Source organism: Aspergillus thermomutatus, assembly GCF_002237265.1.
Source record: "Aspergillus thermomutatus strain HMR AF 39 chromosome Unknown NODE_186, whole genome shotgun sequence".
Taxonomy (NCBI): Eukaryota; Fungi; Ascomycota; class Eurotiomycetes; order Eurotiales; family Aspergillaceae; genus Aspergillus; species Aspergillus thermomutatus.
In genome coordinates, this window is record NW_020798235.1 from 26,582 (window position 1) to 41,925 (window position 15,344).

Here is a 15,344-nt window from a genome sequence, read left to right on the forward strand (position 1 = left end):
CTTAGTAGCTACCCATTTAGTACTAGTGCCAGCCTAACCCAAGTTGGATGTTAGCTTACCCCGAATTCCCCCCGATCTGCCAATCTGGCCAGCCTGGAATCATCGCCTGCGGTATCTATCTATTAATATTCCTCTCTTCATGATTGCTTGTGTTAGCCTCCACCTCTAGTAGATGCAGGTCAGCACAGAAAGTTTTGTAACTACGGTACTTTCAGAGGTTGAGTGTCTCTGATTGCATCGATTCGCTCAAACATGGCCTCGAGCAGATCGGCTTTCACCAGATGGACGCTACTGCTCTCGTTGGTCGTCCTTCTTGGGTGTCTTATTGTACCCGGAGGTGAGCTCTATGCACTCGAGGTATTCCAATTGTATCGTCATCTGACTAAGTCCGCCAGTTACTGTGAAGCATGAGAACTTCAAGAAATGCTCTCAATCGGGTTTCTGTAAGCGGAACCGAGCATTCGCAGATGACGTCTCCGCCCAAGGCGCGTCTTGGAATTCACCATATGAACTCGATCCCTCTTCAATTTACTTCAAAGACGGCCAATTGCAAGGGACAATTCTCAAGTCGATATCTGCCAATGAGAAAGTCAAGCTGCCACTTGCGATCTCTTTCCTGGAGTCTGGAGCTGCGCGCATCGTGGTCGACGAAGAGAAACGGATGAAGGGCGAAATTGAACTCCGACACAATAGCCAAGCGCGCAAGGAGCGATACAACGAAGCAGAGAAATGGGCGCTGGTTGGTGGCTTAGAATCGAGCAAAACTGCCGCTGTGGATCCAGAATCCGAGACTGGATTCACAAAGGTACTGTACGGTCCGGATAAACAGTTTCACGCGATCGTTCGCCATGCACCATTCAGCGTCGATTTTCGACGCGATGGCCAGAGCCATGTCCAAGTGAATAACAAGGGCTACCTCAACATGGAACATTGGCGGCCAAAGGTGGATGTGGCAGAGGGTGGCAATGACCAGGAAAAACCAGGATCTCAGCAAGATGAAAGCACCTGGTGGGAGGAAAGTTTTGGTGGAAACACCGACTCCAAGCCGAGAGGCCCAGAGAGTATCGGCCTGGACATCACATTCCCTGGCTACAGCCATGTTTTTGGAATTCCAGAGCATGCCGACTCGATGTCTCTGAAAGAAACTAGGTAGGTCGTACATGTCCCCGCCACTCTAGAGACGCAAAGCTGACCAAATTGAAGGGGCGGTGATGGAAACCATGAGGAACCTTATCGCATGTACAATTCGGACGTCTTTGAGTATGAGCTCAACAGCCCCATGACCCTCTATGGCGCCATCCCGTTCATGCAAGCCCACAGGAAGGACTCTACTGTGGGTGTCTTCTGGCTCAACGCTGCTGAGACCTGGGTCGACATTGTCAAGTCAAAGTCCTCGCCCAACCCTCTTTCTCTTGGAGTGGGTTCAAAGACAGACACTCAAACACACTGGTTTTCCGAATCTGGACGTATTGATTTGTTCGTCTTCTTGGGTCCCACTCCGCAAGAGATCAGCAAGACTTACGGTGAACTTACCGGCTACACACAATTACCTCAACAGTTCGCCATCGCTTACCACCAGTGTCGGTGGAATTATGTCACTGACGAGGATGTCAAGGAAGTCGATCGCAAGTTTGACAAGTATCAGATCCCTTACGATGTGATTTGGCTCGACATTGAGTACACGGATGACAGGAAGTATTTTACCTGGGACCCTCTGACTTTCCCTGACCCAAAGGGTATGGAAGAGCAGCTTGATGACTCTGAGCGCAAACTCGTGGTGATCATTGATCCTCACATTAAAAGCAAGGAGGGATACTCCATCTCTGAAGAGCTGAAGAGCAAGGATCTCGCTACCAAGAGTAAGAACGGGGAGATCTACGAAGGCTGGTGTTGGCCTGGCTCATCTCACTGGGTGGACTGTTTTAACCCCGAAGCAATCAAATGGTGGACTGGCTTGTTCAAATACGACAAATTCAAGGGCACCCAGCCGAACGTCTTCATTTGGAATGACATGAATGAACCCTCCGTCTTCAATGGGCCGGAAACCACTATGCCCAAGGACAACATGCACCATGGCAACTGGGAACATCGCGACGTGCACAATGTCAACGGACTGACCTTTGTCAACGCAACATACAATGCCATGTTGGAGCGAAAGAAAGGCGTGGTTCGTAGGCCCTTTGTTTTGACGCGGTCATTCTACGCTGGGGCTCAACGGGTGTCTGCTATGTGGACGGGAGACAATCAAGCCACTTGGGAACACCTGGCCGCGTCCCTGCCTATGGTTTTGAACAACGGCATTGCCGGGTTCCCGTTTGCCGGGGCCGACGTTGGCGGGTTTTTCCAGAACCCAAGCAAAGAACTTTTGACCCGGTGGTATCAGACCGGCATTTGGTATCCCTTCTTCCGTGCGCATGCGCACATCGACACTCGCAGACGAGAGCCCTACTTGATCGCTGAACCATTCAGGTCGATCATATCCCAGGCTATCCGTCTGAGATATCAACTGCTGCCTGCATGGTACACTGCATTCCATGAAGCTTCGGTGAATGGAATGCCCATTGTCCGGCCCCAGTATTATGTCCACCCGGCGGACGAACAAGGCTTTACCATTGATGACCAACTCTACCTTGGATCTACTGGCCTACTGACCAAACCTGTTGTCGCGGAGGGCGTCACCACCGCAGACATCTACATCGCTGATGATGAGAAGTACTACGATTACTATGATTATACTGTCTACCAAGGAGCGGGCAAGAGACATACGGTGCCTGCCCCCATTGAGAAGGTCCCGTTGTTGATGCAGGGTGGTCATATCATCCCTCGCAAGGACCGCGCACGTCGCAGCAGCGGATTGATGAAGTGGGATCCTTATACGCTTGTGATCATCCTCGACAAGCACGGAGAGGCCGAAGGTACACTCTATGTTGATGATGGGGAAACGTTCAACTACGAGCAGGGTGGATACATTCATCGCCGCCTCAGATTTGAAAAATCCACCCTCTCGTCGGAAGACATCGGAACCAAGGGTTCGAAGACAGCCGAGTACCTGAAGAGCCTGGCGAATGTTCGGGTTGAAAAGGTGGTTGTCGTCGACGCTCCCAAGGAGTGGCAGGGAAGGGCGTCTGTGACCGTCATCGAAGACGGCGCAAAGATGGCTTCTACCGCTCCCTTGGAGTATCACGCCCAGCAGGCTGGCAAGGCCCCGTATGCTGTGGTGAAGAACCCCAATGTTGGCATTGGAAAGACATGGAAGATTGAGTTCTAGAATTTGTCACACCGGAGTATATATATACATGATTTGAATGACAAACATACACCATGCAATGTGAATCATATCCCTGTTTGCCTGTATTTCATGATGCTAGTGCGCAGGAGGCAGGGAATAATACTACCTACTTCATCGAAGCTCAAATCTCATCTCACAACTAGGAGCATGTGTTGCCTGAAACTCCAGGCAACGAGGAATAGACAAAAGTGCCCTAAGCCAGAATAGGTAAAGCGTCATGGGGCCGCTGAACTAAGCAGATCCGCAGGAAAAGCGAAAACAAGACGCTTCCGGCCATGGCACTTCTTTTTCTAAGGACTCTATTCGTGATTGATCTCTGCAAGAGTGCTTGGCTTTGTCCCATTATTTTATGTTGCGCATTGCGATAAGCATCCTGGATTCAACCTGCTCGATATATTAGACATCCTCGTTTCATGGAGAGCTCTTGAGTCTACTGGATCCTGTTGTATCCTTTCATCGGTCATCTCTGCTTTTGGACGACCCCTAAATCACCGCTCAATCATCATTCTTCTCTAGAATCCGCGAGGTCCCGCTTCCTGCAAAGAGCACTCAGCAAGCGATTCGATCAACAGCTACGACCATCTTCTTGACATCGGATACTCTTTTTCACTGATTGGATGCACCATGTATCTCATATCGCTGGCTCTTGAATATGGAGCCCCCATGTTGTATGTTCCCATTTATCGTAGCTCAGATCCTTCGGGGAGCTAGTCAGCGATCGAGGTCTTCAAGTGGCATCGGAATGCTGACTGCTGGACATTCGCGTGAAATAGTCTTATCACTTCCCCCCTCACGTCCTATACGGATCAGATTCTCAGTATACATCGATCAAGGAATTCGGGGGGGTTCTCCCTCGACATCCCTTTGATCATGCTCGTCGCATCCATCCTCAAGTAAGAAAGGCCCAAGTGTTAACCGCGGCTGCTCATTCAATGCACAATGACGTTAACATTCCTGTTTTTAGAGTGTTTTACTGGTTTGGTCACTACTACTCGCTCTCGCTGCTCGTACAAGCGGTGATCATGATTGGGGTCCAGATCGTCTTGCTCAAAGTTGCGTTGGATAACCGGCCGTCGCCGGGTGTGAAAAATGGGGTGGAGCATGTTCCGTTTAGCAATTTGGATGAGAAGGGGTCTGTCAGACCATACGAATTCTGGCAGTGGAAGTCCGCAAAGCCGTACGTCTTTGTTCCCGATAGCTTTCTAAACGTGGTCTGCGGGTTCGATGCTAATTGACGTTTGGGTCTACATAGGTACTGGATGTTCTTGGCCTACTTCGTCGGGGCGCTATCATTCGTCCAGATCCTTCTGCCGCCCATCGCTGAATCGGACTTCTACGTGAACCTACTGGGCTATGCTGGTCTGGCTGTAGAAGCTATCCTGCCTCTCCCTCAGATCATTGCCAATCACCGGACTCGTTCGTGCAAAGGATTCCGGGTTTCGGTGCTGGCAGCTTGGATTCTTGGTGATGTCATGAAAATGAGTTACTTCTTCTGCAGCAAAGAAGTGATTCCCTGGGCCTTTCGGTTGTGTGGTATGTTCCAGTGCGTGTGTGACCTCTACCTCGGGGTGCAATTCTGGATGTATTCGCGCCATACACTCAGGGCTGCGGGCAGCCCTAGGCATAACAACGCCAGCTGGCCAGCCGAGGAGAAAGATATACGGATGACCTGAGTTATGATGACGGCCTTTTGATATGCCCACGAGAGCATGATGCATTGTAGATATATACTTAATACAGACCTTGCGCGCGAGGTCGACTTGATATAGAGATGTAGAACGGAATAGACTAATTCATGATTGTCCTGATTTATTGAAGTGTCCTTTCCCTGTAATTACTACCTATTGCACAGAAGCGAATAACATTCAGCGGACGACGGGCTTTACTCCATCGTTACGTGACCACTGATAACTGCTGGCCTGAGCGATGATAAAAAAAAGGGCTCCCCCGCGGCTACCCCGCTGCTTAGAAAACAAGCCTGTCTTGTCTCCTCGTCAAAAGTCAAATAAAAAGTAACATCACTATCGCTCGCCTATTCCAATTGATAGACAATAACTACTCCAATCATGGCCTCAATCCAAATTGGCTACGTGCCAGGTAAGCAATCCTTCCCCCATAGTCATCTGCTCTGCTTGTCGTTTGACGTAATGGGCGCAAACCGTGGTGCCGATGATTCCGTTACATAAAAACATCCTCAACTGTCAGCATAGTTATTAACCCCTCATTTGGGTGTCATCGCATATGTTATCTCGATACCTGCATTGAAAATCTTCTCTGACGACATGTAGAGCACTACCTCGCTCCTCTCCACCTGGCCCTTCGCTCGCCAGCCGCCTCCTCTCTTCCATTCAAGATCACGTTGACTCCGTTCCCCTCCGGAACGGGGCACATGATCACATCCCTTCGGGAGAAGGAGATTGATATCGCAATTGGGCTGACCGAGGGATGGATTGCTGGGTTAGCTGGTAAGCAGCAGGCTCAGAAGGATGCTGCCTCGGGGGGTTACAAGGTGGTTGGCCATTGGGTTGATACACCGCTGCGGTGGGCGATTATCACCGGCCGGGAGCGAGAGGAGCTTCACACTGTTGCAGATCTAAAGGATAAGAGAGTTGGTGTCAGCCGTCTCGGAAGGTCAGTGGAGTTGTCTTGGACGTGATTCCTTGGGATAGATGACTGACCTTGTTTTGCCATTACAGTGGCTCCCATATCATGTCCTTTGTGCTGGCACAGAAGCACGGCTGGAAGCCCGACTCCTTGACACCGGTTGTCCTTGGTCCCTTCCAGGCTTTGCGGAATGGGGTGACAGGGTACGATGCCTCGCACCCCGATCAGCCTCCCGCGCCCTCGGCTGAATTCTTCATGTGGGAACATTTTACCACAAAACCGTACTTCCACGCGACCTTAGACAAGCCTCACCCGCCACTGAAGAAGATCGGTGAGATATTCACCCCATGGCCGTCCTGGCTTATTGTCGCATCCACCTCAGTCTTCCCTGACCCCGAACATGACGAGAAACTCCAGCAATTGTTTCATGTGCTGGACCAAGGTATCAAGGAATTCCAGGCCAATCACGATCAGGTTGTGAGGCTTCTGGGTACAGGAGAACTGGGATGCACATACATTGAAGAAGATGCAAAGGAGTGGCTGAAGGATGTCAGATTTACCGGCAGTACAAGGGGCGTGGACCGGAAGGTTGTGGACGGTGTTGTGGACGTGCTCAAGGTCGCTGGAGTCATTGACTCTGGGATGTCGAACGATGAAGCCGCCACGAGGGTGATTGGAATTCCTCGGTGATCTCCCAGGGCCATGTGGGTTACAAGCATGAATATGTCGCTTAATCTTCAGTAGAGTGCAAAACCGCATGGTGAATATGTCTAGAGAACACGGAACACAAATCACGTCTTTCTTCAAACTATACACATCGCTTCTCGCCTTGTTTCATTTCGTGGTTCATCACCACGACTACTATTGCTTTATACTTTTGAGCTCTGGCACCTTGAACTTTCTTGACCCAACCTAATGATCATCACATAGGAGACATTCCCTGCATGTACCATCTGGTTGAGCATGTGAAAATGTGATGTCCATCAACGTCTCAACGCTGATGCAGAACAGCAAAAGCTCATGAAGCATGAAACAGTGGAAGTGACAACAGTGGCTTGATTTATCAGTACTCGTTCCCTGCGAGGAATCGTCTCAGGGAACATGTTAGCAGTTCAATGCGTCTCCTCCTTGCCGCGTATGACGGCATAGCTTTGATTCTGTGTTTGTCCTCGGGCAGAGGTAGCACGGCACATGGGCATATATTCAAGGAACGTCCTCATGACGAGATTGCATACCGAAGACATGAGCTTGGCAGCGCCTCGGCCTTAATCCTGATCCTCCATCGATAGTCGACATTCTCCGTCGCCTGTCTCTCTTGTGATAACGGCTGAGATCTGATGCAACACCGCGTTCTTTGACTTCACTGACGAACTGCGCACACACTTTAGTCCGTACCTTCAAATATTTCTCTAAGCTTGTCCCCAGCTACGAGCGTCGTCAGCGTACGTTATCAGTTGTCACTGATATTGCAAGTTTATATCCCGAAACAGAAACTCCAGCATTCCTCGGGCAGCATGAGTCCCCCGACAACGCCTCTGGAATGCTATGGCCCGTGTCTGCAGCAATCTAAGGAGCGGGAAACCTGGAAAACAGGCTTATTGATTGAATCTGGCATTCTGTTTTGGTGAGCTGACAGTATGACACTTCCAAAGATCGAAGGCACCGAGAGGAAGGAATGCCTGGTCAGTCGAAGGGGAAAAAGCCTCGGTCAACTGACATCGACAATGGCAATAATGAGCTATAAGTAGGTCTGTCATTTTCGATTCGAACAATCGCTTGATTTTGTACTGATGTCCATTCTATCAGATTCATCCAGTCGGTACTAGAACCTCGGGGGCTTTCTTCAGCCCTGTCCTGTCTTTTGAAATACTACCTGCACTCTTTTGACTTCGTAGACAAGTCATTTCACTCTTTCGCTGGAAATACTTCGAGCTGTCTGTCCTTTCCACCATGTCTTTTCTAAAACAACTTCTTGCCTTGACGGCAGCGGCAGCTTCTCTGGAAGGAGTGTATGCCAAACTCGAACTCTCGTCTTCCTCCAACGTCGCTGTATACTGGGGTATGTCTCAGCCTCTGTGCACTATTGGGAATCGTTGACTGATCTGGTAAACGTGTTGTCGGTCACAGGTCAGAATTCTTTTCGGGGAACTGGAGATTTGGCGCAGCAGCGTCTTTCGTTTTACTGTGATGGTGAGTCAAAGATGTTGAATAATTCCAGGCTAATATGCTAATGAAAACCTCACTAGATCCTAAGATTGATGTATGGGATGATATCAAGCTCGGATGATGCTTTGACTCACGATGCTTTTCAGGTTCTTGAACTCGCATTTCTCATGAGAATCAACGGCCAGGGTGGCGTTCCTGAAATCGACTTTTCCAATGCGAATGACAATTGTACAATCTTCAAAGATAGCAACCTTCGCAATTGCCCTCAGATTGGGTGAGCTCCGGGCTGTTGTGCTTTCCTTACAGCTGAAACGCTAACAGCCCGTTCAGGGCGGATATCACGACGTGTCAGAAGAAAGGAAAGACCATTCTGCTTTCTATTGGCGGCGCCACGTACAGCGAAGGAGGCTTCAGTTCTGAATCCGCTGCAAAGGCTGGTGCCGAGTTGGTCTGGCAGACCTTTGGACCCCCGTCCGTCAACGCGACGGCCCGTCGGCCGTTCGGGAATGCGACGGTAGACGGGTTTGACTTCGATTTCGAAGCCACCGTCAATAATATGGCTCCCTTCGCGAACAGGCTTCGCGAATTGATGGATGCCGATCATAGCAAACAGTATTTCTTAACGGCTGCACCCCAATGCCCGTACCCCGACGCCGCCGATAAGGATATACTCAATGGACCGGTGTCCATTGATGCTGTGTTCGTCCAATTCTACAACAACTGGTGTGGATTGAACTCGTTTGAGGCCGGAGCGGACAAGCAGAGTAGCTTCGATTTTGACGTCTGGGACAACTGGGCCAAGACGGTGTCTCAGAACAAGAAAGCCAAGGTATTCCTCGGCGTGCCCGCCAACACTGGGGCGGCAGGCTCAGGCTATGTGCCCGTGGAGACTCTGAAGCCGATTATTGAATACAGCAAGACTTTTAGCAGCTTTGGCGGCGTGATGATGTGGGACGTCACGCAGGCCTACGGCAACAAGGGCTTCCTCGATGGCGTCGCCCAAGCGTTGGGCAAGACTGCATCCCGCATTCGCCGTTCGTACAGCTACCGACCTCACGGCTGGTTCTGAAGGGCTGCAGTGCTTGCTTGAAGTGCCCGCATTGACCTGGTATCTGACTTTCTCCCCTGCAAATGTTTAGGTTTATCGCATCAGGAGGGGGTTGGATTGTTTATATTGTCTATTTTTGCCATGTTCATCTTGAAGCGATTGATGTACTGCTCAATGGCGTGCATATATCTTAATCAATATAGTCAATAGTAATATCACCTCGACTGTGCAGTTGACTGGATTGCGACTTGTGTGACCAATCCATCATCATTGAATATATATCGTGAATTTGTGGTTGTTATCCCTCTATGGAGTAAGGGAACAAAACCAAATTCAAAAGACATAGATGACTACTTTTGTAATCACAGCTCAGATCAACTTGAAAACTTGATTCGATGCTCCATCAATCATAGCAGTAGACTGACTACTGGAAGATGTGCATGTCTGTGGCCAAACTATTGATTTTCAGCCCTGCTGATCTTCCTCCTTCACTGGTGACTGTATCTGGATATTGTCTCCTCGAACTTACACAATTGCGGTACCAACCCCTGATTAAATGCATTCTCTGCTTCATTATTGAAGCTGATCATCACTCACTCTCCTGCTGTGGATTCACTATGTATGCAAACTGCGGAGGTGTCACAGACATGCCTGCTTCGCTGCTCGGATCGACAAGAGGCAGGTGTTCCCTCCTCTAAGCTGGTATTTATGCCATCATTGCCATGGATATTGCCAGACGGATCACTGGTCTGTGTTACTGTCAATCCTTCTTCCACAAATTTTGTTTGCGTCTACTCCGTACACTGTCTGACATTTCGTTGCACCTCTACTTAGAAGGCCAGCGGACCTATGGATAACCTCATCAAGTCAACAAAATTGGATATCCAGGAAGAAAAAGCAATATAACCTACCCGCCCGTGTGGACTGTGGTACGAAGTCGATTTCCAAGTTCTCATCATGGTTATGCAGATGCAGATGCAGGTGCAGGGGATGTGGAATGTCGATCCAATTCCCCAGCCAGCCACTGCAGCTGAGGTTCTTTCCTTGGATAGTCTCTGGAAAAAAAGGATGGATGCACGATGTCGATTCCAATCCCGACCAATCACTTTATCTTGCATCGTATGCCTATGGTCAGTGCTTCGTCTCCTTCTCGCCCTGCTCAGCTTGCCTATTTAAACAGTGCTTGAGCCCACATGGATAGGGTCTTCCTGGGTCACTGTTCTGACCTCCCTCCCTCCACTGTTTCTCTACCTCGTCGTCAGGATGGCTCCCAAGTCCCTTCTATACACCATCTTCTCCTCCCTCACTGTCGCCCTGGCGGCTTCTGTCCCCCAGACTGACTATGAGGTGATGATCATCGGTGGAGGCCCCTCTGGTCTGAGCGCCGCCAGTGGTCTGTCGCGGGTGCGCCGCAAGAACGTCCTGTTTGACTCGGGCGAGTATCGCAATGCTCCCACCAGGAACATGCACGATGTCATCGGCAACGACGGTAAACGCCCCTCTTCCTCGATCTTCAATATACGAGGTTGTGCGGACTAACACTCAGTATTCATCAGGAACCGTCCCCAGCGACTTCCGAGCACTGGCCCGCAGCCAAATCTCCAAGTACAACCAGACCACCTGGATTAACGAAAAAGTCGACTCGGTCATCATCATCACCGACGAGGACAGCAACAGTACCTACTTCAGTGCCTCGGTGGCCGGTGAAGCCTACACAGCCCGCAAGCTCATCCTCGGCACCGGCATGAAGGACATCTTGCCGGACACGCCCGGCCTGGAGGAAGCCTGGGGAAAAGGCGTGTACTGGTGCCCCTGGTGCGATGGCTGGGAGCACCGAGACCAGCCCTTCGGTATCCTGGGCTCCCTCGTCGATGTCGTGGGCAGCGTGCTGGAAGTGTACACGCTCAACACAGACATCATCGCGTTCGTGAACGGCACCCAGACCCCCGAGACCGAGGCCGCGCTCGCCGAGAAGTATCCCAACTGGAAGAAGCAGCTGGAGGCGTACAACATCGCGCTGAACAACGAGACCATCGAATCCATCGAGCGCCTGCAGGACGGCGAGGAAGTCCACGATGACAAGGGCCGCCAGTTCGACCTCTTCAAGGTCAACCTCGCGGATGGCACCTCCGTCAACCGCAATGCCTTCATTACCAATTTTCCCTCCGAGCAGCGCTCGACCATTCCCGAGGACCTGGGATTGAAGATGCAGGGTAACAAGATCGACACCAACATCAATGGTATGCGGACGAGCATGGCCGGTGTTTTCGCTGTCGGCGACGCCAATAGCGATGGAAGCACCAACGTGCCGCATGCCATGTTCAGCGGCAAGAGAGCCGCTGTCTTTGTTCACGGTATGTATTCCTACAGATGGCGAATCGAAGCGGACCGCGCTGATGATCTGTATCAATAGTCGAAATGGCCCGCGAGGAATCCCAGGCCGCCGTCTCCAAGCGGACTCTGCCCTCCAGACGGGCCATGGAGAAGGAAGCAGAGAGACGCATGGGAAGCGATCTGGAGAAGCTGTGGGAGCGCGTCCGTCGTGCCTAGCCGGATGTTATTCACCATCACGAATCTACGTATCATTAGTTCTATAGGGTTAGATATGATAGTAATCCGAAGTAATATTCAAGCTTCTGATATTAAAGTGTGCCACATAGGTATATGGAGATCGAGCATATCGAATTACCCTCTTCCAACGATTTAAGTATTAATGATTATTGCATCACCTCCTCTCTCTCTTCCTCTCCCTTCCTCGGCCTCAAATTATCATATTACCATAAGTTTTTCAAACTCCTCAGACCAGGACACATGCTTGTGACACGATGAGCATAGGCGAGGTATGCTATTGCAGTCAGGTTAGACCGCCCATCTTGGCAGACATGAAGAACCGTACAAACACAAGGTATCGTGATACCTAGCCCAGCCTCTAGAGCAACTGCATCTACTCGGCCTCCTCCTCTTCCTTGCTGGCTGTAAGGGAGAAGCGACCCTTGGGCTGACCGGGCTGATCGTACTCGATGGTCAACCGAGCGAGGTGACCGAGCAGATTCTCGATCTTGATATCGCCCTTGTCTCGCTTGGCTCTACCGAGGTTATCGAGCCACTTGAACTTGTTGAGCATGAAGTACACAAGCGCAATGACGATCTCCACACCGAGCGAGTAGCCCCAGACACGGACGACAGTGACGATATCCGTCCAACCGTTGCGGGTTTCGACGAACTTGTCGGCGGGCTTTGTCGGCATTGTCTCATTCGTGAACCAGCCGAAAAGGCAGAAAATGGTTGCCAGGACGTCCACGCCCAAAATGGCAGTGACTAGGTGGATGGACGGCCAAGTCTCCACGCCGCGAGTAACGAAAATGAGCCAGTTCTCGGTGAGGGCGACTTCCAGGAACAGGACTTCCTGGATAGAGCCCCAGTTCTGGATGATACCGCCGGACGGAAGGAACATGGTGCCGCGCACGACCCAGGTACCCATCGCCAACAGCAAGCCTAGAAGCACGGAGATGAACCAGATCTTAGGAAGTTGCCACTCCACAGGCCGCAGTTCAAAGGAAGCATTATCATACGCCACTGCCACAGTAGCTAAATCGGCGAAAAGAGCAAGGAAAACAATCAACTCAACGCGAATGCTTTCGTTGAGGATAATCATGGATGTGACCAGGTAGATCTCCAGGTGCAAGCAAAGCGCAATACGATATTGGATGTAGGACTTCATGCGGTGGAAAATTTGCCGAGCCACCTTAATCGAGTCAATGATGGTAGACAACCCGGGCTCCAAGAACACGATGTCCGACGCAGATTGCGCTGCCTCGGTCGCGCCCTCTACCGCAATACCGCAATCAGCTTTCTTCAATGATGGCGCATCGTTCACACCGTCACCGGTCATGGCCGTTAGGTGTCCTCGCTCCTGGAGCATTTGCACCACCTGATACTTATGCTCTGGGAACACTTCCGCGAAGCCGTCGGCTTTTTCAACCAGATCACTTGCCATGACGCCACTCAGGCCACCATGGATGAGCTTATCGGAATTATACACTTTGGTTCCCAGTGCGAGCATTTTGCATGTCTCCTTGGCAATAGCCAATGCATCACCTGTAAGCATCTTGACACTGATTCCAAGGTTCTGGGCTTCATTGATTGTATGCGCGGTATCTTCCCGAGGCGGATCAAACATGGGAAGCATACCAAGAAGCGTCCAATCCTCTCCCTCTTTCTGGACCGCAACACCCAAGGATCGGAAGCCTCTGTGGGCAAATTCCTGCGCCTTGTTCTTGTAGACATCGGCAACTTCTTTAGGACAGTTGGTAAGGGAAAGCACTGCCTTGGGGGCACCCTTGGTACAGGTATACCTGATTCCATCACAGGTGGCCACGGTCACGATTCGTTTGGAGACGGGGTCGAATGGGATATATTTTTCGGTCTTCCAACCCCGTCGAAGAATCTCTCTTGCTTTAGGATACTGCCTGAGAGTGAGAATGGTGACCTTATCGATGGGATCAAGCGATTCGATATTATGAGATGATGCCAGGGCTGCCACGGCAAACATCCAGTCAACGTCCACACCCTCTGCCACATACGGCTCTCGGATGCTCAACTTGTTGGCGGTCAATGTTCCCGTTTTATCAGAGCAGAGGATATCGACGCCCTGCCGTGTTCTTTGTTAGCACTCTATTCAATCCATCATCCGGAGCAAAAAAAAAAATTCAACGTACAGCAAGTGATTCAATCGCAGTCAGTTTTTGCACGATGGCTTTCTTCTTTGCCAGATAAGCTGCTCCAACAGCCATAGTAGTGGTGGTCACGACGGGAAGACCGACGGGGACACCGATAATCAGCAACGACAGTGTATAGTGGAGAAGCGTCTGCTGGGGAGGCGAAGCAATGGGAATATGGCGGAAGAAGCCGCCAATCCAGGCAGCCAAAATCCATGCCATGACAATAACCAGAAGGGATGTACCGATATTGTCCATGACAATTTCGAAATGCCCTGCACCCTTGGCTGCCAAAACCATGGAGGCAGTTTTGCCAACGAAAGAAGTCCTGGCACCTGTCTGGACAACTGCGTAGGCCTTGCCGCGCTTGCAACCGGTGGTGTAGTAGATCATCTGACCCATATAGCGATCGACAGCGAGAGATTCTCCTGTAATGGCCGAATGATCACAGGCAAGGATGGGGTGGCTGCGTTTTCGGGAGGACTGCTGTTGCTCCTCCCCTTCCTTACCCTTTTCCCCATTGTCCTCGAGATCGGACTCAGAAGTGCTACTGAGATCACCTTGTTCCTGCATTCTTTTGAATTCCTCCCAACCATTGGGGTCATTGTAATCGCAGATAACCTTTGCATCAGCAGGGACCACTTGACCTTCACCAATAATGATCTAGAAAGGGGCGTCAGCATAAGAAAGACAGCTTATCCTAATGTTCGACTGTCACATACCACATCACCAGGAACAAGCTCTCGGGCCAAGATCTCTTGTTGCTGACCATCACGAACGACCGTCGCTCTCATGGCAATGTCTCCCTTCAAGCTGGCAACAACGTCGGCAGCCTGTTTTTCCTGATACCAACCGACTGAGGCGTTCAGACACAAGATACCAATAATGACACCAAAGTCAATCCAGTCATCCAGACCTGCCGCAAGAAGGACGGCCAATTCCATGACTGTGAAGATGCAGGATTAGAATCATTGTACTTATGCGTTGACGGATCTAAGTCATAAGTCATACCATAGAGAATTGGGCCTCTGAAATAGGACAGGATTTTGGCGATTGGGTTTTCTTTCTCAGACGTGAGTTCATTCCATCCCGAGCGGCGACGTCTGATAGGAACTTCCGAGCTGGGCAGGCCTTGACGAATGTCTGTCATGAGCCACTCTTCCGGGAATTGGCCCGGTTCTTGATCAACTTGTTTGACTTTGACCTTGCGCTTCTTCCAAGGAGCGTACCAGACTCGCTTCACTTGTTCTTCTTCCACCCCCTCTTCTTTGCCAGGCTCGCGGTAGGTCGAGACATACTTCACAAGCTTGCCATACTCATCAAGATTCGCCCAATCCTCTTTGTAAGACACACGGGATATACGTCTTGAAGATTGGCGAGAGGTACGGGATGGGGCTGTGCGTTCGACATCACCTTGAGAGGGAGCTTGTTCAGCCATCTTTGCCCCTTAACAACCTGCCTAGTGCCTAGGGCGTCAAAAAAGGAGTTCTGCAACCGACGTCCCTGAGCTTCGAAGAAT

General features: G+C 50.7%; 5 protein-coding genes across 5 annotated transcripts; 4 read left to right on the forward strand and 1 right to left on the reverse strand.

Annotated features, from left to right (window-relative positions):
• Positions 1-252: 252 nt before the first annotated feature.
• CDV56_103747 (glucan 1,3-alpha-glucosidase ROT2) lies at positions 253-3,268 on the forward strand (the record flags this gene model as incomplete). The annotated part of the gene is made up of 3 exons (XM_026757366.1): positions 253-337; positions 396-1,149; positions 1,204-3,268. The coding sequence occupies 3 exons, from the start codon at positions 253-255 to the stop codon at positions 3,266-3,268; spliced, it is 2,904 nt and encodes a 967-aa protein (XP_026612150.1).
• An 891-nt stretch (positions 3,269-4,159) lies between these two features.
• On the forward strand, positions 4,160-6,583 carry CDV56_104145 (uncharacterized protein; the record flags this gene model as incomplete). Its single annotated transcript, XM_026757764.1, has 5 exons — positions 4,160-4,182; positions 4,254-4,466; positions 4,542-4,822; positions 5,578-5,920; positions 5,986-6,583. 5 exons carry the CDS (start codon positions 4,160-4,162, stop codon positions 6,581-6,583), a joined length of 1,458 nt encoding a protein of 485 aa, XP_026612151.1.
• A 1,260-nt stretch (positions 6,584-7,843) lies between these two features.
• On the forward strand, positions 7,844-9,128 carry CDV56_104508 (glycoside hydrolase family 18 protein; the record flags this gene model as incomplete). The annotated part of the gene is made up of 5 exons (XM_026758127.1): positions 7,844-7,952; positions 8,021-8,083; positions 8,140-8,153; positions 8,206-8,333; positions 8,390-9,128. 5 exons carry the CDS (start codon positions 7,844-7,846, stop codon positions 9,126-9,128), a joined length of 1,053 nt encoding a protein of 350 aa, XP_026612152.1.
• Positions 9,129-10,370: 1,242 nt separating this feature from the next.
• Positions 10,371-11,657, forward strand: CDV56_104717 (NAD(P)/FAD-dependent oxidoreductase; the record flags this gene model as incomplete). Its single annotated transcript, XM_026758336.1, has 3 exons — positions 10,371-10,596; positions 10,664-11,461; positions 11,521-11,657. The coding sequence occupies 3 exons, from the start codon at positions 10,371-10,373 to the stop codon at positions 11,655-11,657; spliced, it is 1,161 nt and encodes a 386-aa protein (XP_026612153.1).
• A 394-nt stretch (positions 11,658-12,051) lies between these two features.
• On the reverse strand, positions 12,052-15,263 carry CDV56_104870 (putative plasma membrane H(+)ATPase; the record flags this gene model as incomplete). Its single annotated transcript, XM_026758489.1, has 4 exons — positions 12,052-13,758; positions 13,826-14,488; positions 14,548-14,771; positions 14,837-15,263. 4 exons carry the CDS (start codon positions 15,261-15,263, stop codon positions 12,052-12,054), a joined length of 3,021 nt encoding a protein of 1,006 aa, XP_026612154.1.
• Between the last annotated feature and the right edge of the window lie 81 nt (positions 15,264-15,344).